This window comes from Culex pipiens, chromosome 2 (genome assembly GCF_016801865.2).
Source record: "Culex pipiens pallens isolate TS chromosome 2, TS_CPP_V2, whole genome shotgun sequence".
In the NCBI taxonomy this organism is placed as follows: Eukaryota; Metazoa; Arthropoda; class Insecta; order Diptera; family Culicidae; genus Culex; species Culex pipiens.
Window position 1 is genome coordinate 108,715,095 of NC_068938.1, and position 20,788 is coordinate 108,735,882.

Genomic DNA, 20,788 nt, shown 5'->3' on the forward strand with positions numbered 1-20,788 from the left:
AGCTCTCAAACTATATATGAATTTTCAGTAAATTCTCAATTGTTTACCGTTAAAAAATAAGCTTCATGTAAAACGCCACTGGGAAACAATTTTGTTGTTGATGAAATTTTATGTAATGTTACACGCAGAAATATGTAGCCTTTACTACTTTCCAATGGTCTGAAAGCCGTAGGAGCTGATGTGCAGACCCCTCCGTAGATTCTTTACATTCTGCCTGTGCAAAGGTAGTGTGCGTGCTTTTACATGCAATTTTACCAATAGATTTTTAACTGTGATGTTTATGGAAAAGGAAATATGTCAACTTTGATGTACAACGGTAACAAAAAAAAAGTTTAAACCAATTTTTGATAACTTTTTTTTTATTTTAATGCAATAAAAATAAATTGACAAGACAGCATTTTACGATTGATCAACTAAGGTCTCCCTAGAACGAGCAGTAAAGATAGTTTTTCAAATTTGATTTAAAAATCCATTTTAACCCTCTACCCTCCATTTTTTTCAAATACTTTTGTTCTCCAAAAAAATTACTTCTCTTGTTTTATGTTTTTCTTGTTTTATTTTTAAGTGTTTTAATTTGCATTTATCTTGTTTAGTTTATCTTTATTTTTGGTAGTATTTGGCCACTTCTACTACCTGCTATCATTACGTTTTGCCCATCTATTTTTTTCATGTTTTCACAGTCACCTTTTCAATTTTTTGCTTGTTTTTCACATTTTTTGCTCTGGAATAGCGGGGGAGACAAACAAATAAAAAAAACAATTTTCAAAACATCGAAACAAAAAGTATCGCAAAATGCTTTATGCTAGGCTTTATACATTATTACAGTTCTGCTACTTTAAAAAAAATGCAAAATATCAATGAATTTATGAAAATATTTCGTTTCCCTAAACTGTAGTCCCTAAATTCTGAATTTGTAAAATCAATAAAAAAGGGACATTTGTTTAACAAATCATAAATAAACGTTTACAATGTATAAAAAATAGTTTACAACAGATTTTACAAGTTTTTCAATGAATTTCAATTTAAGTATTTTTTTCCTGACCCCTGATTTTTTGGGCAAACTTTGAAGGAGGGGACAAAAACCTGAAATAAAATTTATAATGGCCTTACTATTTTCCAAACATCGTCACTCCTTACAATAATTTGTAAGATCCGGAAATAATTGCCATCTGACACAAAACTTGGCTTTGGTATTGGACAAACTAAAACAAAAAAGATCCAGTTTCAAAAAAGTACATAAATAACACCTAAATGGTCATAACGGTCATAACTTAAAGGTGCCAAATCTTCAAGCTTTTGGACTCGCAGGGAAGGACTTCCGACTAATCTATCCAAAGATGGGTCGGATGATGGATCCGGACATAATTTTCATGCAAATAAGTGAGATCCGTCTTTGAAATGTATATAAATATCAATTAACTGCCCATGTTCGTATAAAAGTCCCATATGCAAAAAGAGTAAGCTGAGAAAAACGCAAGACAAGTTTGTCCCACACATAAGGCTACATGTAAAGTTTTCACGAGAAAAACTGGATTGCCTCTTGATTTCTAGAACTGTTACTGGATGTTTTAAGCTTTTCTGAAAGAGCACACGATTTGGAACCATACTGTATCAATAACTCAAAAGTGATGAAAATGCATATGGGACATTTATGTAATCAGGGGCAGTTAAGTGGTTATAACTTGAGACAGGGTTGCCAGATCTCCATGCTTTGAACTGTTTTATTTACCTATCTAACGACGTATAATATGTTGGTATTTGGGCCTATTTCAGGTCACTTTTCTAACTATGAATACAAAGAGACGAGTTGTTCCTTTTAATTCTGGTATATATTATAAGGATATAAGGATTATATATATAAGGAATGTACTCGTTTCTTTGTATTGATAGTAATGCACTGCCGTTCTAAGCATAATTGTCCCATGTCATTTTTTGACGATTTTGACCTTTTGACATTTTTAAAGTTTAGTTTGTCGTAGTGGGTCTCGTGGCGCAGGGGTAGCGGCTTCGGCTGCCGATCCCGATGATGCTATGAGACGCGGGTTCGATTCCCGCCTTATCCACTGAGCTTCTATCGGATGGTGAAGTAAAACGTCGGTCCCGGTTTCTCCTGTCTCGTCAGAGGCGCTGGAGCAGAAATCCCACGTTAGAGGAAGGCCATGCCCCGGGGGGCGTAGTGCCAATAGTTTCGTTTTTTTTTTTGTCGTATACTTTTCGAAAAACCCATAAAATCTAGTACTTTGTTCGGAAACTCATCAAAAACAACACCAAGTCTGTTTGTCCCATCGTTAAACTTCTACGCATAATTGTCCCATCAAGTATTTTCTTTCACGGAATCATTAGTTATACGAAGCATTGAGTCTTGTTTACATACTGTATAGCAAGAGGATCATAAATAAGAGTGATAAACTACTAACTGGGGCTATGGGGCCACATAGGACGAAGAAGAACCCACGGGACAATTAGAAACACAGAAATCGATCGAAAAATTTCAATCGCGTTTTTCTCAGTTGCACTTTTTTGAACATGGGACAATTATGCGTAGAACGGCAGTGCATTCTGCTAAAACGCTCAACCAAACCACAACTTTTTAACATTAGACTGATTGCAAAATCACATCTTTATGAATATTTTTTGAACTATGTATCGAATTTAAAAACTCTTTGAAACTGTGATCTATGGAACCCGAAACCGAGTCGAATGCGACCGGTTTGGATTTTTTTTTTGTAAGGCTGGTTGAGCTTTTTCTAGATCCGTCCTTGATGAAACCTTTATTGGTACTGATTTATCTGTGGCTAAGTGCTAGCTTATATCCCCAAATACTTTTTTTTACAAATTTTTACTTCACAGGATGCAAGTTGTTAAAAGAAGTTCATATAATTCATAAAACAAAGCATAATCACAAAAACCGCCTTTTTCCTCACTTCCAGTCCATTGGCCACATCAGCGGCGGTCACATCAACCCAGCGGTCACCGCCGGTCTGCTCGCTGCCGGCAAGGTGAGCCTCGTACGCGCCGGACTGTACGTGGTCGCGCAGTGTGCCGGAGCCGTTGCCGGGACGGCCGCCCTCAAGGCTCTGCTGCCGGAAGCGTACCAGAATGGGCTGGGACACACCGGCCTCAAGGAGCACGTCCAGGACATGCAGGGACTGGGCATCGAGTTCTTCCTCGGTTTCATCCTGGTGCTGTGCGTGTTTGGCGTGTGCGATGAGAACAAACCGGACTCGCGGTTCGTGGCCCCGCTGGCCATCGGTCTCACCGTAACGCTGGGCCACCTGGGTGTGGTGGAGTACACCGGTGCCAGTATGAACCCGGCCCGCTCGTTCGGAACTGCCCTCATCAACGAGAACTGGAACCAGCATTGGGTAATTTTATTGACTTTTTTTAATCATAATAAAATTTAACCATCTTTCAACAATTTTAGGTGTACTGGGCCGGTCCGATTCTCGGAGGCGTTTGTGCCGCTCTGCTCTACAGCCAAGTGTTCAAGGCTGCCCCTTCGGAAGCCATCTCTGCCTCGGAGCGTTACCGTGCCGTTGCTGACGAGAAGGAGGTTAGTTGATTACCGAGTTGAAAATGTTTCATCTGTTTAAGAGCTTGTTATTTAGGGTTTTAAAATCAACATCAAGTTGAGATATATCGATGATGATGCATGATTGAGTAGGTATTTCAGTGTGTTTCGTGTCCAACCGTCATTTAAAACCATTGTAGATTTATGTTGTATTGTTTACAAACCAACATTCCTCATCCTTTGTAACTAATAAATTGCTAAACAATGTTCCTACCTTTTCTCTTTTCAGCTAAAACGCCTGGATGGTAAACATGATATGGCCTAGTCGCATCGAACTCATCATTTGATTTTACTTGTTAGACGAATATTCATTAATCGAATATTTTCAGTTAGTATTTTGATTACACCTTAGTCGCAGTAACTAAGCTGAGAATCTAAACTTTATTTATGTTAAAATAATGTCAACTTGTCTTCATGCGAAAACAATCAAAGCATATTTCACCCTTTTTATAACTTGTTAGGCTAAGATGCACGAATAAATTACTTTAAAATTAATAAAAGTATTGATTGTTCTGTTTAAATATCACCAATTTATATGCCATTAGGGTCGACGGAGAAAAAAAAATTGAGTATTTTTTTGGGTCACTGATTGCAAATATGACCCTGAAAATGTTACAATTTATCTTCAAATATGCATTAAAGATTGCAGTCAACATGGCAAATGTTTTTCTGGTACCTAATGAAACAAAGAACAAAGTGACAGTAGACTCGTCCGTCACCAAAACCTTACTAGCCCACGCAGTTGTATTCGTGAGTAGCCCCTGTCTGGAACTAGTTCATGCGTTAGTATTTGTGAGTAGCCCCTGTCGAAAATTTCTGGTTTTTAGTAGTGTTGGTAATGTTTTGGTTTCATTAAAATGGCAGCCTTAACATAGACCTGCTAATGACACAAATTTCAGTTTAAAAAAAGAAAATAAATGAGAGCCAAAGCGAATAATTCATTAATTGAATAAAAGTTTAAATAAATGGAAAGCATTAAAAAAGGTAGGTCGAAAATAGACACATTGAAGGTCGGATTCGCGGAACAATAGACCCAAAATAGGGACATTTTTTTTAGTTTTTTCGGGCTGTTCCAGATTTTTAAGCGAAGATGGCGTCTCGAATGGTGCACGCCCAAAATGTCAGAACACTCAGTGGTACCAACATTACAAAAATAGTGTGCCATGGGTGCCATGCCATGACGCCGATTTTGAAATTTCGGGCGTGCATCACTCGTGATAATCTGGATACAACGATATAAGGTATTTTTATCAAACATGTGATTAGGTACGAGCATTAGCATCATAAAACCAACTCAGTCAGTCGATTATCCGAAGTCTCAAATATTCGAAGTTTGATTATCCGAACATTAACATCAAATTCGAATTGTGACCCTAATTTTGTCAATTTTGAGTGGTAGATTTCCTGTTACTTGGTTATGTGCATTTTCTCAATATTGTATCACCGTTATTTTGACCGACATCTTGGATTTAAAAAAATCTAATACACTTTAGAGCATTTAATTTCATATTTGAGCTAAACGACCCAAAACAAGACAATGTAAAGAAATGTGAATCGATTATCCGAAGGGAACTTTTTTCCGAGGTCTTCGAATAATCGAAGATGGGTTGTATTTACTAAATAGTGCTTCACTATACTCCTTCTTAAGCAACCGAATATGAGTTCGATTTTAATATAACGTAAAGGAGGATTTTTAAAATACCAATGAAAAAAAACGTTTTCCCATACAAAGTAAGGACTTCCTACGGTATTGAGGTCCTTATCGGTCTTTTTAAAATTGAATTCTCCATAACTTTTATTATACGACTGCTAGAACCTCGAAATTTTCTGACATTAAATCTGTAGTATGGATACACATTTTACAAAACAAATAAACATGGGACAACCCCTAGTCTATAAAAAAAACTAACTTAATCCACCTATGTGGTTGGATCCTTCCTCACTTCACCAACATTTAGTAATATGATGGGTTTGTGACTCAAATTCCATCTATTTTTCAATAAAAAAAAAACATAAATATCACTTAAGCGGTCATAATTTGAGACAGGGTTGCCAGATCTTCCATGTTATGGACTCATTGGAAAGGTCTTTTGATTATCTAACCAACGATGGGTCGGATGGTGGATCCGGACATAGTTTACATACATTTAAATGAGATCCGGCTTAAGAAAAGTACATAAATATCATTTAAGTGGTCATAACTTGAGACAAGGTTGCCAGTTATTCAATGTTTTGGACTCATTGGAAAGGTCTTTTGATTACCTAACCAACGATGGGTCGGATGATGGATCCGGACATAGTTTACATGCATTTAAGTGAGATCCGGCATCAAAAAAGTACATAAATATCACTTAAGTGGTCATATCTCGAGACAGGGTTGCCAAATCTTCAATGTTTTGGACTCATTGGAAATGTCTTTTGATTACCTAACCAACGATGGGTCGGATGATGGAGCCGGCCATAGTTTTCATATAGATAAGTGACTCAAAGTGTCAACTCTGACACTTTTTTATACATAACTTTTGAACTACGGATCTTCAAACAATTCAATAGTGCCAAAACGGATCGAATGCAACTTGTTTGAATCAAATTGGATCAGCAAGTGCCGAAAAAACGTGGCAAGAATTTTGAGCACTAAGGGGAATACGCACACACATACACACACAGACATTTGCTCAGTTTTCGATTCTGAGTCGATAGGTATACATGAGTATAGGTCTACGAGCTGTTTTTCAAAAGTTCATTTTTCGAGCAGGATTATAGCCTTACCTCAGTGAGGATGGCAAAACGTGACTTAAAAGTTATTGGGATCCTTTTCGACTCCAAATTTTAAAAAATCGCAAAAAAAAAATCCAGTTTTTGACCAAATTCGATTCTCTTGATCTCAAATGAAGGCTTCGGATGTCTCCTTTTCGAAACTGACCCGAAAAAACGGATTTGGTCACTATACTGCCCATGTTCGCATAAATGTCCCTTATGCAAAATCAGCATGCTGAGAAAAACGCATTTGAAGTTTGTCCCACCAGGAATCTGCTTCAACCGAAAAAGGACCTTTTTGAGACCCCAACTTTGACGACCTGTGCTGCCGTTCTACGCATAATTGTCCCATATTCACAAAAGTGCAACCGTGAAAAACGCGATTGAAATTTTTCGATCGATTTCTGTGTTTCTACGCATAATTGTCCCGGAGTCCCTATTCACTCTTTGTGTCCCTAATCGCCCCAGTTACCAATTTATTACTCTTAGTTATGATCCTCTTGCTATACAACAGTTAAACAAGACATAATATGCTTCGTAAAACTAATGATTCCGTTTAGGAAAATACTTGGTGTTGTTTTTAATGAGTTTCCAAACAAAGTACCAGATTTTATGTGTTTTTCTTAAAGCCTACACGTCAAACTAAACTTAAAAATGACATTAAGTCAAAATCGCCAAAACATTACATGGGACAATTATGCGTAGAACGGCAGCTGTATCTCCGGCAAAAAAGGAAAGGTATTGGAAAGTGCGCCGCAGATATCCACTTTGAAAAACTGAAATGTGCTATTGAATGCCAATGCACGTTTGCTTTTAGTGCTAAAAAAGAGGCAATTTAGGGCAGTCATCACTATAAATGGCCATCACTGAAATTTCAACTCTTACCTTACGTTTATTCGCATTCGATGGACAAATTTAAACTTACTCTTGTACTCACCGTAGAACCCATCTCCTACTTCTTCCCCTTCTGCTGCTTCAATATCATGGTTTCGCCCTGCATCTCAATCTTTCCGTCACGCGCCATCGCTGCGACCTCCGCCTTCGTCATGACCACCTTCTGCACCTTGACCATCTTGTTGCCGATCTTCATCTCGAACGTTTTGCCCTTCTTGACTTCCCCAAGCGAACTCGAGGACGATGACGTCGAAGCGGGTTGGGCACGTGGCTTGCTGGAAGCGGGACCTGGTTTCGATTCTATGGTGGGTTTTTTGGTCGGTACGGGGGTTTCAGATTCTTCACGTGGTCGCTTGCCCGCCAGTCGCGGGGAGGTTTTGGGTGGCTCGGATGGGCGCTTCGGGAGTGGTGGAGTTTTGGTGGCTTCCGGTTTGACGACGGCCGTGGGACGTTTGACTATCATTCCTTTGGGGAGCTTCTGGAGAACATCGTTGACGCTTTTGGCGGCCGGTGCGGACGACGGAGATTCCTTTTTGAAGAAGCTGTCGAGCTTCTTTTGAGTTGCGGTTTTTGGAGCCGGAGTTGACGTGACTGGTTTCGAAACTTGAAGCTTGCTGACGCCGGGCTTGTAAGCGGGTTGGCTCTTTGCTTGTGGCGGTGCAGCTTTGGTGACCTCTTGGCTATCCTCTTCTTCTTCGGAGGGCCAGTCCTGCTCCATGAATCCGTCCTCGTCTTCCTGACTGTAAGCTTCCTCTTCTTCCTCCTCCTCGGCGTACGCTGTGTTGTCATTCGTCACCACCTCGTTCTTGATCGTTTTGCCCTGCCGGACAAGTTTCTTCTCCTTAACCTGTCCGTCAATGCCAAATTTGGTGATGGTCTTGCTACCGTCTGTTCCGATTTCAATTTCCTCGATAATGTACTGCTGCGCTTCTTCGGCGTCTTGTTGCGCTTTAGAGGCTTCGGCCGCTTGCAGTTCTTCGGCTTCCATCGCCAGCACCGACAAGTGTTCCGCTTGGCAATGGTCGTCCAGCCGTTTCTCCGAGGTAAACAACAAGTCGCAATAGTCACACGCGTACTGAACGCCCTCCGAGTGGTGCTTGATATGATCGGTGACCTGCTCCAGCGAATCAAACTGCTCCCGACACAGCGGGCAAGTCTTGCTCTCCGTGGCGTGCACCGCCGAGTGGTAAATCAACTCATCCTGGCTGTAGTAAACCTCCGTACATTCCGTACACTTGTAAGCACCCTGACCACCCTGGTGAGCGCGGACGTGCCGCGTAAGATGATGGCTCAACATGAACGCCCGGTTACACCAGCGGCACGGATACGGCCGGTTTCCGGCGTGCGCCGTCAGATGTCGCGCCAACTTGCCAGCCGTGGCGAAGCTCAGATCGCAGTGCTCGCACGGGAACGGCAGGTTCTTGTCGTGCGTAATCTCGTGACGTTCCAGGCCTTGCTTGTAGGCGAATGTCTTTGGACATTTCATGCACTTGAACGGGCGAACCTTTTCGTGGTTTATGGCATGCTTTTGGAGCTCCTCGTTGGACAGGAACGTGCGCTCGCAGTACATGCAGATGAACTTGGGCTGGTCCTTGTGAACCTGTGGGATGAAACATTCGGTTCATTGAAAAGATTCAACTGAGAAAAGGACAACAGTGTAAACTATTAACTATAATATTTGATATCACGTAAATAATTTATGAGAAAGGCCAAAAACCAAAAATTATAAACCATTCAATTCAAAATATTGACAGCAATTTAGCTATTGAAAACCTCATCGCTAAATTTACCTAGAATGCATTGAATTGACCACCCAAAACGTTACTAAACCCTTTGGAGCCTGATGGGTCATATATGACCCAAATATCAAAATTTCCAAAACTATAGCCTATAATTTTCGTATGGTCATAAGAATCATTTTCCCATTATTGACTAAAAAAATATTTTTTTCGAAAATTCAGGCCTGAAAGGGTTAATCCACCTTAAGGTGGTTGGTGCCTTCCTCGAATTCATGTTGTATTTACAAATTAATTTAAGAGTTTTTTTTTTGAATTCTTTGTTTTACCAACTCTCCTAAAGGAGAAAAGTCTCATGAGTTATATATTTCAGTAAAAAGTTCGTGTAAATCTTTGTCGAGACAAAATGATGCAGCAACATAATTAATACAGAATTTTTCCAGAAGAGACGCAGACACTGCTTAAGCACTGTGGCAACCGGGCGATACGCATACAAGGGGGTGTAGCTGCCAATCCCCCGCATGGTCAGACCAAAATCCCTACGCATGCTGCGCGACTCTCGCGCGTAAGCAAATAGACCCGGCCTTTGAGGTTATGCAAAAATCACCCTTTTTTGTAGCTACAAAAAAACTTTTTCTTGGCATAATTTTAAAAGTACTTCACTAAACAGAATAAAATTTAATAGGGTCTTAGGGGACCCCAAAACGAACAGAATAAGGTGGATCCGGCCAAAATCGGTTCAGCCAGTTCTGAGATGATCGTGTGGAAAAAAAATCATGTCTACACACATCCCCACAGACATTTGTTCAGAATTTGATTCTGAGTCGATAGGTATACGTGAAGGTATATCTAGGAGTCGTATTTAAGAAGTTCATTTTTCGAGTGATTTTATAGCCTTGCCTCAGTAAGGTGAGGAAGGCAAAACGCTTCCCTATTACGGACGTAAACTTCAAGTACCTAACAAGATCTCTAAGTCGATTTTACGATAGTAGTGGATGATTTTAGATGGCGTCTACACTTAGTGGAGCTTCGGATCGTTTCAAATCACACAAGTTGCCTTGGTTGTGGCATACATAATTTATGCCATCCACCTGACATGATGGATCGGTCCGGATATTTCCCATGTGCACAACTCTGGTACCTTTCCCGGGACGACGAATGTCAGCTCGGGAGATCTTTGTAATCATTCCGTGGAAAGGTCGGTATGCCTTTCAGGTAGGTGACAACCGTGTTTTTAACAGCACACAACCAACCAACCACAATGTTTTTTGTTTCTCAACTCGATCCATTTTATAATTACGAGATGCTGCAAGCTACACTACACTACACTTAAATAAATAATAAAAAATACGTTTTTTTACGGAAAATCACGGAAAGTATTTCTTACGTTGTTCGGGGATTTTTAAGGTTACCGTTGCTAACCACCCTCATCTCAGATGGTCGAACTTTATGAAAAATGGTAGGGTACCATTTCCGATATGGTATTTTTAAGGTTTTCCTACCATTTTTCAAATAGTGGTAACGATCTCTGAAAGGGTGAGAAAACCATTTAGCATAAAGTTTTTTTAAGGTTCTCGTTTATGCGGGAGCATAAAAGTGTAACCATTCGAGAAATAATACCATTTTAATTTTGTTATATGGTCGTGACATTATATCAACATTATCACAAATAGTTACCATACCAGAAATAATTATCTTATGATTTCGACAGTTTCACCACTTGTCTAAGTGAAAACTTTGGCCTTATGCCATCCCAGTGTTATCCTAGATCTGTTTATGAGCATGTCTTGCCATCTCTGCATTATCGTGCTGCGTGAAAGTGCCATCGTTGACCCATCAACGTGAAGAGCAGCTACCACAGGCATGGTAATCTTCAATGCTTGACGGTCAGACTCCTTGCTCCTATCAAGCGCACTAAGAACGTGTTCCGCCAAGACGTTTGGTTTTGCTTCACCGTTCTTGATGGGATGACCATCTTTATTTCGGATTTGAGCTTGACCTTACCTTTTGATGGCGCGTCAACAGCGTCGATCTGGAGAAGGCCGCCTTGCAGATAATGCACACGTAAGGCCGCTCCCCTGTATGTGTGAGGTTGTGCTTGGCCAGATCGTATTTGCCTGAAACATTTGTAGTCTGTATTAGAAATCAAGTGCTTTTAAACAAATCCTAGTCTACTCACTAAAGAAGCGCTTGTCGCACAAGTCACAGGGAAATTTACGCTCGCGGTTATGATTTTGCATGTGAATTTCGAGCAGTTGACGCAGCGGGAACGACCGTTCGCACTCGCTGCAAGGAAACACGTTCGTCTCGACGGGCGGAGCAATCTTCATCGGATCGCGCTCCAACATTTCCGTCGTGACAATCTCCAGTGTGCCCTCTGAGGTGTGCAAAAAGTGTTCGGTTACTTGCCTCGCCGACTTGAGGCTGTTCAGCAGGATGGGCTGGTTAGACAGCGGAAGTGAGCCGTTGATGACCTTGACCGGATGTTGCTTGGTGGGTGATGTTTTCTTCGTCGATTCCGCGCTCGGTACGATCACCTCCGAGTTCAGGACTTGGATTTTGTTCTTCCTAGCAGCGGGGGGAGTTTTCTTGATCAGTTGAGTTTTGCTAATCGGTTTGCCCTGCTTGATGCTGCGCAGGTCTTCGATGCTAAGTTTAACGATTTTCGGCTTGATGTCCGCGAGCGGATCTTCGTCGGACTGGTCAACCGGTTGGAGCTCCTGCTCCTCTTCCTCCTCTTCTTCTACGTTCAATTGTTTGTTTTGTTTGGTTTTGACGGGTTTATCAATGCCTGGGATGACGGTTACAGTTTGTCTGATTGGCGTTGGCTTCGGTACAGGTTTCCGTTGCACCGGAGCCTTAACGGGTAGCTGCTTCACCGGCAGTTGTGGAGCCTTCACCGGAACGGTAACCGGTTGTGCAGACTAAATGAAGATTGAATTAGTGTATGACTCATTTCGTAATTCCAAGTCGACGTGACCTACCTTAAACAGGTTCACCGGAACCTGCAACCGCTCGGGCCAAACCCCGGTCAGCGGGTACGTTTTGAGCAACGTATCGGCCTTCTTGCAGATTTGCTTAAACCGGTACGAGTGGTCCATCAGGGCCCGGCAGTTGTCACAGATGGTCGCCGGCATTCCGTCGTCTTTGTAAACCTGCAAGCAAAGCATGTTCTTAGAAAAATATTTGAATTCGCGCAATATCCCAGCTCCCTCTCAACAGCAAACCATAACAAAGTTTTATAGTATCGACCGTCGTCTTGAACAAACACCCGCGGTCGCAAACACGGGTGCGCCGCCATATTGCCTTTTAGCGCGATGGGTCGCGACTTGGGCCAGATGCAGCGGAGACTCCCTCTCAGCGTTTAGCCAAGTTACTTCGTAAACAACAAAATGTTCCAAAATCCTTCCTTCTCCAAATCTCCCGCCAAAAATTAACTTATGAAAACCACAGCCTACCTCGATGGCTACGCAAGCCATGATTTGCAGCGTCAAGGGTGTTGATTTTTTGCTCCCATCCGACGCCTCGGCGTTGGTGCTGAAAATATCCGACAGCGGCTCAGTCTGGGTCAGACAGAACCGGCAAATGCGCTTTTCCTTTAGCTCCTCCGCCATCTGTTCTTCCTCCATTTTTCGGGGTGTGAATTTGAGCACTTTTCCGGGTAAAATTTGGCAAAAACTGAGGAGCAGAGTAAATTTTGTTTCTTGACTGGAGCACTTTCGAAGACGACGGCGACTCGAATGATTTGACTTGGACTTGGCCATCTGGTGAGGGATTTTTTGAATGTTTGCTATAAAATGGCTGCGTACTTGCATGGTAGTTGTGAATTGTCATGGTACTATGAAACGAGAGTGGTAACGCAAAAGGGTTTAAACTTTAAAGTAACAAAATAATTAGTTTTTTTTTGTTATTCAAATTTTTGGTCAATAATTTTCGTTTGAAGGCTTCTGAGTGAGAATAGAGTTATCTAAGCCCGCTCTCACACACACTAGCACGCCATTTGTTTTGCTGGCCGGTACAATATTTAACCTCAATCTTTTTCGTGTACGTACACGCAATACATGCGCACGTAGATAACTCTATACACTTCTAGAGTTTTTTTGAATAGGTCCTATAAACATTTGAAAGACAATAGCTTATAGGACCTTTTCAAAAAAAAACTCTGGACTTGTTTTTTTCTGTTAATGCTTTGATATTTGCATTTTGGTACAAATCTACAGTTTTTTAAGGCCCAATAAGCTATCCAGGTTTTTAAGCGAAGATGGCGTTCGAATGTTGAACGTCCGAAATGTCAAAATCGCGCAGCAGCACCAACATTAAAAAAAATGCGGCTGTCATGCCATGGCACACTTTTTTCGTAATGTTGGTACCACTGCGTGATTTTGACATTTCGGGCGTTCAATATTCGAACGCCATTTTCGCTTAAAAATCTGGATAGACACAATCTGCCGTGACATTACAACGGTTTGACGTTTTTTTCCGTTTTTTTGCTGTTACTCGGAAATTTCAAAGAAAACACCTCAATATTTTTAAAGATTCTGAAAGTACGTTAAATTTGCCATAAGAATCAACATTGGGCTATAAATTTAACGTTTGGTTGCTGTTCTACAAGCAAATATGTAGCGTGACGTTACAACAGTGGAGAATTTTGTTCCCTCAATATTTTTTAGAAAACGGAGCGTTCTTTTATTACGTAACGCAGTTAGGGGGGGTGGGGGTGCCGGCGTCTGTTACGAAATGTTACAAAAATTGGGGGAGGGGAGGGGGTGTGTGATGAAATATTATATTACGTAACGCAAATTTGACCTTGTGTTACGCGTTACAGGGGGTAGGGGGCGAGGTAGGGGGTATCGCTCTTCTAATACACTCAAACCCCGATGGTTTGACACCAACTGTTGTCAAACGAACGGGGTCACTTTTTAGTTTGACACCTCTTTTACACGGAGTTCACTCACACTATCACACGTTTGTTTTGATAGTGTGCGTGAGCGCCGTGTAAAAAGTGACAGTTCGTCACTTTTTAGTTTGACTTTGACCAACCAACGGGGTACAAACTAAAAAAGTGTCAAACGAAAAAGTGACCAACCACCGGGGGTTGAGTGTATTAGAATTGGGATATATATATAGCTTTATGACGTTTCGCGTACGCACACTAGCGCACCATTTGGTTTTGCTGGCTGACAAAATTTAACCTCACTTTATTTTCGTGTACGTACACGCAATACATGCGCACGTAGATAACTCTATCGAGAAATTAAAAGTGAGAGTGTGTGCAACATGAAGTTAAACTTTCTATGAAGATGCTGAGAAGGTTACCATGACTCTTTGAAAAGTTTAACTCCATGTTGCACGCACACACTCTCACTTTTAATTTCTCGATAGGTGGGATAAAAAGTCCCAAATATTGCGTTATGTAATAACAGAACGCCAAAGGCTGTGATTCTGCTCTGAATGATAACGTTTATTATTCTTTCAAAAAATACAAATATCGCAAAAACCCAAAATGGTTTGAATTCGATTTGATCGTTTTCCCGAATTATGAAAATTACGGTTTATCTCGGTTTATCTACATTTTTTTTACCAATGCTCATGAGCAATTCTCTACCAAAACCGGAAATGGTAATGGTACGTAAATTTACGAAAATCTGTAACTTTTGAAGGATTTTTCTGATCAAGTTGTTCACAAAAAAATAATTTCCCAAAATAATTATTTTTTGATTTCCGAGATTTTTTTATATGTTTTAAGGGACCAAAACCCGCAAATTTTGAGTCATAGAGAAGTATGGTTAAAAATTTCGTATTTATTTTTGTTACCTCATTTTTTATGAAAATTTTAATTTACAATCGAAAATTATTCAACAGATTTTTTGATAAAGTGCGAAAGTTTGATTTCAGTGTAGAGGTGGGTAAAAAATAGCGAGCCGCTTAAAGAGCCGGTTCGCTAAAAAGAGCAAACGATCCATCCACAAAACAAGAACCGCGGTTCTTTTAGAAACACCGGTCCTGTTTGAATGAACCGTTTCAAGAAAAACAAATTTGAAACTTATATTTTTTTAGGTTTAAAGTTCATGAATTTCCATCAAATTGTACTATTTAATTTGTTTTTGAGGATTAACAATGTAATTTCAAATATTTCAAATAATGTCAAATTTGTCATAATTGTCCCACGGTGTTCTCTTTCAAGTAATCTCAAAAATCAAATCAAATTATTCGCTCTACAGCATTGCCTTGGCGTTCTCGATTGCGAGATTCCTACTCGAAACTAGGTGTTCGAAGGCTTGATTGTTGAGGCAATTGCAAGCCTCTTTTTACACCTTAGCTTCCATCCACCCCGGGATTCGAACTGACGACCTTTGGATTGTTAGTCCAACTGCCTACCAGCGACTCCACCGAGGCAGGACCCAGGGAGACGACTCCTACACCTGGACTGAGCTAACGAACTAACCTTTTTTAGGTTAGTCCGGGACCAACATTTACTTCCCTTCCGACGGAAGGCGTGATCAGACAAATCTCGTCTCGAAAAATGCCACCGGGACCGTCTGGGATCGAACCCAGGCCGACTGGGTGAGAGGCAATCACGCTTACCCCTACACGCAGAGAAAAGAATTATCAATTTGATAAATTTATGACATCAATTCGATAAATAAAATTATCGGTTGGCAACCAATAATTTATTTTATCAAATTCAATAACTTTTCTTATCAATTTGATAAATATTGTTATCAATTTGATAAACTATATTATCAGTTTGACAAACACCATTGATGAAACGTCAAAAGCAAAAAGTATCAATTCGATAAGATTATTGATCATTTTGATAATTTTTATTATCAAAACAATAATCTGGATTATCGAAACAAAAATTGTATTTATCGTCCTTTCTTAGGTAGTACTTTTTATCTTTCTTTCAATTTAGAATCAAACCAAATCACAGGTTTACTGTTTAAATAACTATTTATTTACATAAATCTTATTATTCACCGTATGAATTAGATTTCAACACCGATTTCCCCCGAAGTTCCTTGTTCTTCATGCCTCCGTGGCGGACCAAACAGCTGAGTTCTTCTGAATGACGCGAACTTGTACCGGCTCGGTCAACGGCCAAAATTCCGTTCGAAAGCATTTTGGTGGTGGACAAAGATTCCTGGCGATAATAAACTGAAAAGTAGCATTCTAAGGTTAACATCATCAAGGGCTTTCCTGGACCACAATACTTACTCTAATTCAAGACATTCTGGTTCCGGAAGTTGGCGTTGAATCAGCTTTGGTTGGAGCCGGACTGTCCATCGCTGACTATGTTGTTGTCCCGGAGGTTTGGAGTTGGCATTTTGTAGGAAAACTCGCCCTTTATTCTGGATTCTTATTTTTTTTGCAGTGCTCAGCCAGGGACTTTACTCTGATTTTAACGTGGGGGAAGTCATCAAGCAACGTCGAAAACTACGCACGGGTTGGATGCCGGTGATTTGCTTCTCCGCTCTGATCAGTTTGTTTATGTTTATTTTGACAGGAGAAAACGTGCACGCGTCCGACGATAATTTTATTTATCAAAACAATAACAGTTATTATCGTTTCGATAATAAAAGTTTATCAAAATGATAAATCAAAATTATCTGTAATTCTGTAATTCTGTAATTTCGGAATACATTCGTCCGGCTTCAGCTGAAGATTCATGCTGTCCCATGTTGCATGTACGAGTGTAGACCTACGGAAAACCTTGCCGCGAGATCAAAACAATAACAATAACAATTATTATCGTTTCGATAATAAAAGTTTATCAAAATGATAAATCAAAATTATCAAAACAATAACTAAAAGTGATCAATGTTGATAAAAATATTTATCAATTTGATGAGGCTGAATTTTTCTGCGTGTACACCACGGTCACGGTAATCTATAATCTATATATATAAAAAAAATCGACGGTTTTGTTCGAACGCGAATCAGTTCAATACGGAGCGTCGGATTGAGGTGCTTTTTGTTGCGTTGGGTTCGTATCGAGAAATTAAAAGTACAACATGGAGTTAAACTTTCTGTCAAGCTGCTGTGAAGTATTCCATGACAGCTGGGAAAGTTTCACTCCATGTTACCGGCTCACATCTCTCTTTTTAATTTCGCGATAAGCCCAAAGAAGGTTCTTACGCTAACTAATTGACACTTTGGTCACTCTGGAACCGATTCCGGAGCATCGGCAAATTGTATGGAGAAAGTTACGTAAAATCATATTTTGATCACAGGAGGCTGAATAAGCAAAAAATCTCAAAACGTCAACAAACGAAAAAAAGGCAGAACGAAGTTTGTCGGGTAAGGCTTGATTAGGATAAAAAAGTCATGTTAAAGAGGTGCTATCTCCCAACTTATGAGAGCTGAATCGATATGTTTCATTAGGGGGTGGTCTATTGGAACTTAGATTGGAACTTACTCATCAATTTACTTTGAAAGACTCCTCATAGCACCTGTGAAAATATTTGAACACCTCATAAAAGTTTTCAAACCTATATTAGCAGATTTTCAAGTTTACTTTTAAAACACTCCAAAAGAAATGCTAAATTGAAAAAAAAAACTTTTACAGATTTGAATATAAATTTGAGCTTTTCAAAATGCTTAACAAAGAAAATTTCCTAGTTCAAAATGTTTGCATGAAAATCATCTCGCTTTTAATTTTTTTTCTTCAAATAATTTACGAAACATCAAATTATGTATAAAGCTTGCTTTGAAATAGCCTTTTCATCAACATTTTGAAAAAGAGCGAAAGAGCCGTTCAAAAGAGCCACTCTTTTTGATGAGCGAGCGAAAAAGAACGGCTCCTAAAAAAGAACGGTTTTTTTCAGTGCAATATTTACAGTTTTAAGATTTTTTATAATAGTGACTGTGGTGATCCATTTGCGGGTTCCATCCGGGGTCCTGTCCTGTCCTGGGTCACTCCCGGCAACACGGCTTGTCCGCTCGCGCACATCACAACAACTGCCTAAAGCTGACGTTAGCTACACGATTGTTGTATTCTAGGTAACACTGACTTAACCCAGCTCGCTCAAACTGGTATAATATTAGGGCGGTACCACATCTCGTTTTGTCTACAGATAGTGAATCTATATTCACTATCACAAAATTACATTTCCTATTTCTCGATAAGTTTAACAAGCTTCTTCAGCTAATCTTGATGCCAATCTTCTCAATGTCTAGCAGGCACTTCTTAATGTATACTTTTTGAACTAATAAAGCTTTTCTATCGATTTTTTCAGTTGTCACCATTCAGCTATCTACCACATTCAGGTCGTCATACTCTTCGCTCCATTTTTTTCTTTTTTTTTACGTTTCTTGGTGATTATTCTTCTCCTCTTTTTACCGAACTATCAATCTGGATTATAATACTTTGATCAATTATGTACTTTGTGTGCTACATAATTACTATGTGTTAGTTAGTTAGAAAAACTTTTTCACATTTATATTACTATTTTTCTTGAACAATAGGGTAACTTGGGTGAAATTACTTCGTCCTTTTTTTTTACGAGAAACATTTGCTAATATTTTTCCAGTAGTGTCCATTAACATAGTTGTGTTTACTCCGAAAAAGGTCAGACTGACTTGTGGGTCCTCTACCACTGTCTAATTAAAACGTATTTGAGGCACATAATAACTTGATCTGCTTTTACTGTACCTCTGAATTTGTGAAGGTTTTGTGTTTCAAAATTTGGTATAATGTTTCGTTACTAAAAATATTGTTAATAATGTTCTTAATTTATAAACAAACAAATCACAAAATTAGGCCAAACCAAAGAAAAATCTTTGCTATTCTAAGTATGCCTTTAACTCTGTCTTTTACCCTCCAATAAGAGTTGTGTAATTCCATTTTCCTTTTGTATCTTTTTTTTTTACACATTTTATTTGTTCATTTGTCATTTGCACCCCAGAAGGTACAATTATCTTTTTAACTCGATCCTGTTTTCCTTTTTCTGCCAGTTTTCTCAACTCATTATTATTCTGATATTTTCAATACTAATTAGGTGCTACGCCGTGCCGTCATTTGACAGCTCGTGTGAACCAAAGCGCACATGCACCAAATTTTAACAGGGACACACATGGCAAAAATGTAGACAGTGTACGCGAGCTGTCAAATTACTAACATAAAACCCGAGTCGGCGTAAAACCTAAGACCTCAGCCTATTGTAACAACGTCCTTTAAATTTTGGGCCTAGTATAAAGTAAATTTGTTTGTCTCTGTTATGGCAGTCGATTTCTCAACTCACATCATTCTGACATTTAGCTGATACTTAAGTTTTGGGTAAATCTGTATCTGTCTGTGGCTACCAGCGGTTTATACTCTATCTATCTTTGTGTTCCGGTAACGGTTACGCTTATTACAGAATATACTTTAATTATTTCAAACTTCTTAACAACTTGTGCAATCTAATCCGTTCAATATCTATAGTAAATTAAATAGTAGTTCGTAATTTCCTTAAACTACAGTTGATTGTCGATTTTCTCGATATCAATATTGCTCCAGCTGTCAAAACATTTATCAGTCCTTTCAACTTGAATCTAGGCTTTAAGTAACATGCTTTGATTTTTCGTTCTATAACTTGATTCCTCTCGCTCTCGACGGTCCCTTGCATATCGACATCGAGAGAGTCCACTGTATTAGCTTTCTAAAAGTAATTTCAAAGCTTTTCCTGTAGTTGATTAACTCAATTCATTTAGCTCACGCGAGCTCTGTTCCTTTTTTTAGTCTTCTTTAGTGAATAATCTAAGCTAAAGATAGCTAAACACAAGTTATTTTTTTTAAACTATAATCGAATCTTTCTAAGTTACGAACACAAAATCATGTCAAAAACTCAGCCTTCAATGTCACATTGCGGGTGTGTGTCTGGGAAATTGCGTTACAAAATCTGGCAAATTTCCCCCCACCTTTCTAGCTGATACGCATCCCACTGGTCGCGCACGGTTCAACCGATTTAACCGATTGTTTTTTTGTTTGAGTTTATTTTTCCTATTATGGAACTTCTTATTTAACACTGCTAATAAATCCTTCCCGGATCTTTGCCAACATTGCATTTTAAATTCCTCTTTTGGTCTTTAGTTTACCTGACTCTCAACCCTTTCTGACTTCTTGCGCAATATCATCATTGGCTTTTAGCCTACGTTTATGTTTGCTCTTGGCCATTTTCTGTTTTACTGGCTATTGACATCACACTTTATTTATTCCTTATTTTCTGACTCTTGATCTTTCTGGTTTTATCTTTCCTGACCCTTTTGAATCAATATTTTTCTCTATAAATCTCATTTACTGTTAAACCGTTGGCTCGGAGTTCTGATATCTGTTCATTTCATTTTTTTTATCCAGCTCAAAACCATCAGTTCTTACTCTAGGTCTCCCCCTGTTTCATTTGTATCAATGCTTCGGGTTCTGACTCTACGTATTTCCATCTTTTCCATCTGGCTCTTAGCCTAGGGTTCTGACTCTTGGTCTTCCCGTTTTTCAACTGGCTCGAAGCCTCAGATCAGACTCGTAGTCTTCCCTTCTTTTTTCAACTGGCTCGAAGCCTCGGGTCGGACTATTGGTCTTCCCGTTTTACAACTGGCTCGAAGCCTCGGGTCGGACTCGTGGTCTTCCCGTCTTTGTTCAACTGGCTCGAAGCCTCGGGTCGGACTCTTGGTCTTCCCGTTTTTCAACTGGCTCGAAGCCTCGGGTCAGATTCGTAGTCTTCCCGTCTTTTTTCAACTGGCTCGAAACCTCGGGTCAGACTCGTGGTCTTCCCGTCAATTTTAACTGGCTCGAAGCCTAGGGTATGTCATTTAATACTTTATCTGCGTTGTCAATCTAACTGATTTTTAG

General features: G+C 39.7%; 2 protein-coding genes across 3 annotated transcripts in view; one reads left to right on the forward strand and one right to left on the reverse strand.

Annotated features, from left to right (window-relative positions):
* The window catches only part of LOC120415673 (aquaporin AQPAe.a), a 29,003-nt gene extending 24,932 nt beyond the window's left edge, over window positions 1-4,071 (forward strand). Inside the window, exons 4-6 of one of the 2 annotated variants that reach the window (XM_052707812.1) lie at window positions 2,931-3,365; window positions 3,425-3,553; window positions 3,609-3,671. In XM_052707812.1, coding sequence (XP_052563772.1) covers window positions 2,931-3,365; window positions 3,425-3,553; window positions 3,609-3,656 — 612 coding nt within the window. In that variant the 3' untranslated portion in view covers window positions 3,657-3,671. Of the gene's footprint in view, window positions 1-2,930; window positions 3,366-3,424; window positions 3,554-3,608; window positions 3,672-3,800 lie in introns of those variants that run through there. The other variant, XM_039577256.2, reaches the window with a different exon arrangement.
* Window positions 4,072-7,195: 3,124 nt separating this feature from the next.
* Window positions 7,196-12,681, reverse strand: LOC120415685 (zinc finger and SCAN domain-containing protein 10-like). Its single transcript, XM_039577269.2, has 5 exons — window positions 12,417-12,681; window positions 11,943-12,113; window positions 11,138-11,882; window positions 10,963-11,075; window positions 7,196-8,822 (listed from the first exon to the last, which is right to left on the reverse strand). The coding sequence occupies exons 1-5, from the start codon at window positions 12,585-12,587 to the stop codon at window positions 7,281-7,283; spliced, it is 2,742 nt and encodes a 913-aa protein (XP_039433203.1). The 5' UTR covers window positions 12,588-12,681; the 3' UTR covers window positions 7,196-7,280.
* Between the last annotated feature and the right edge of the window lie 8,107 nt (window positions 12,682-20,788).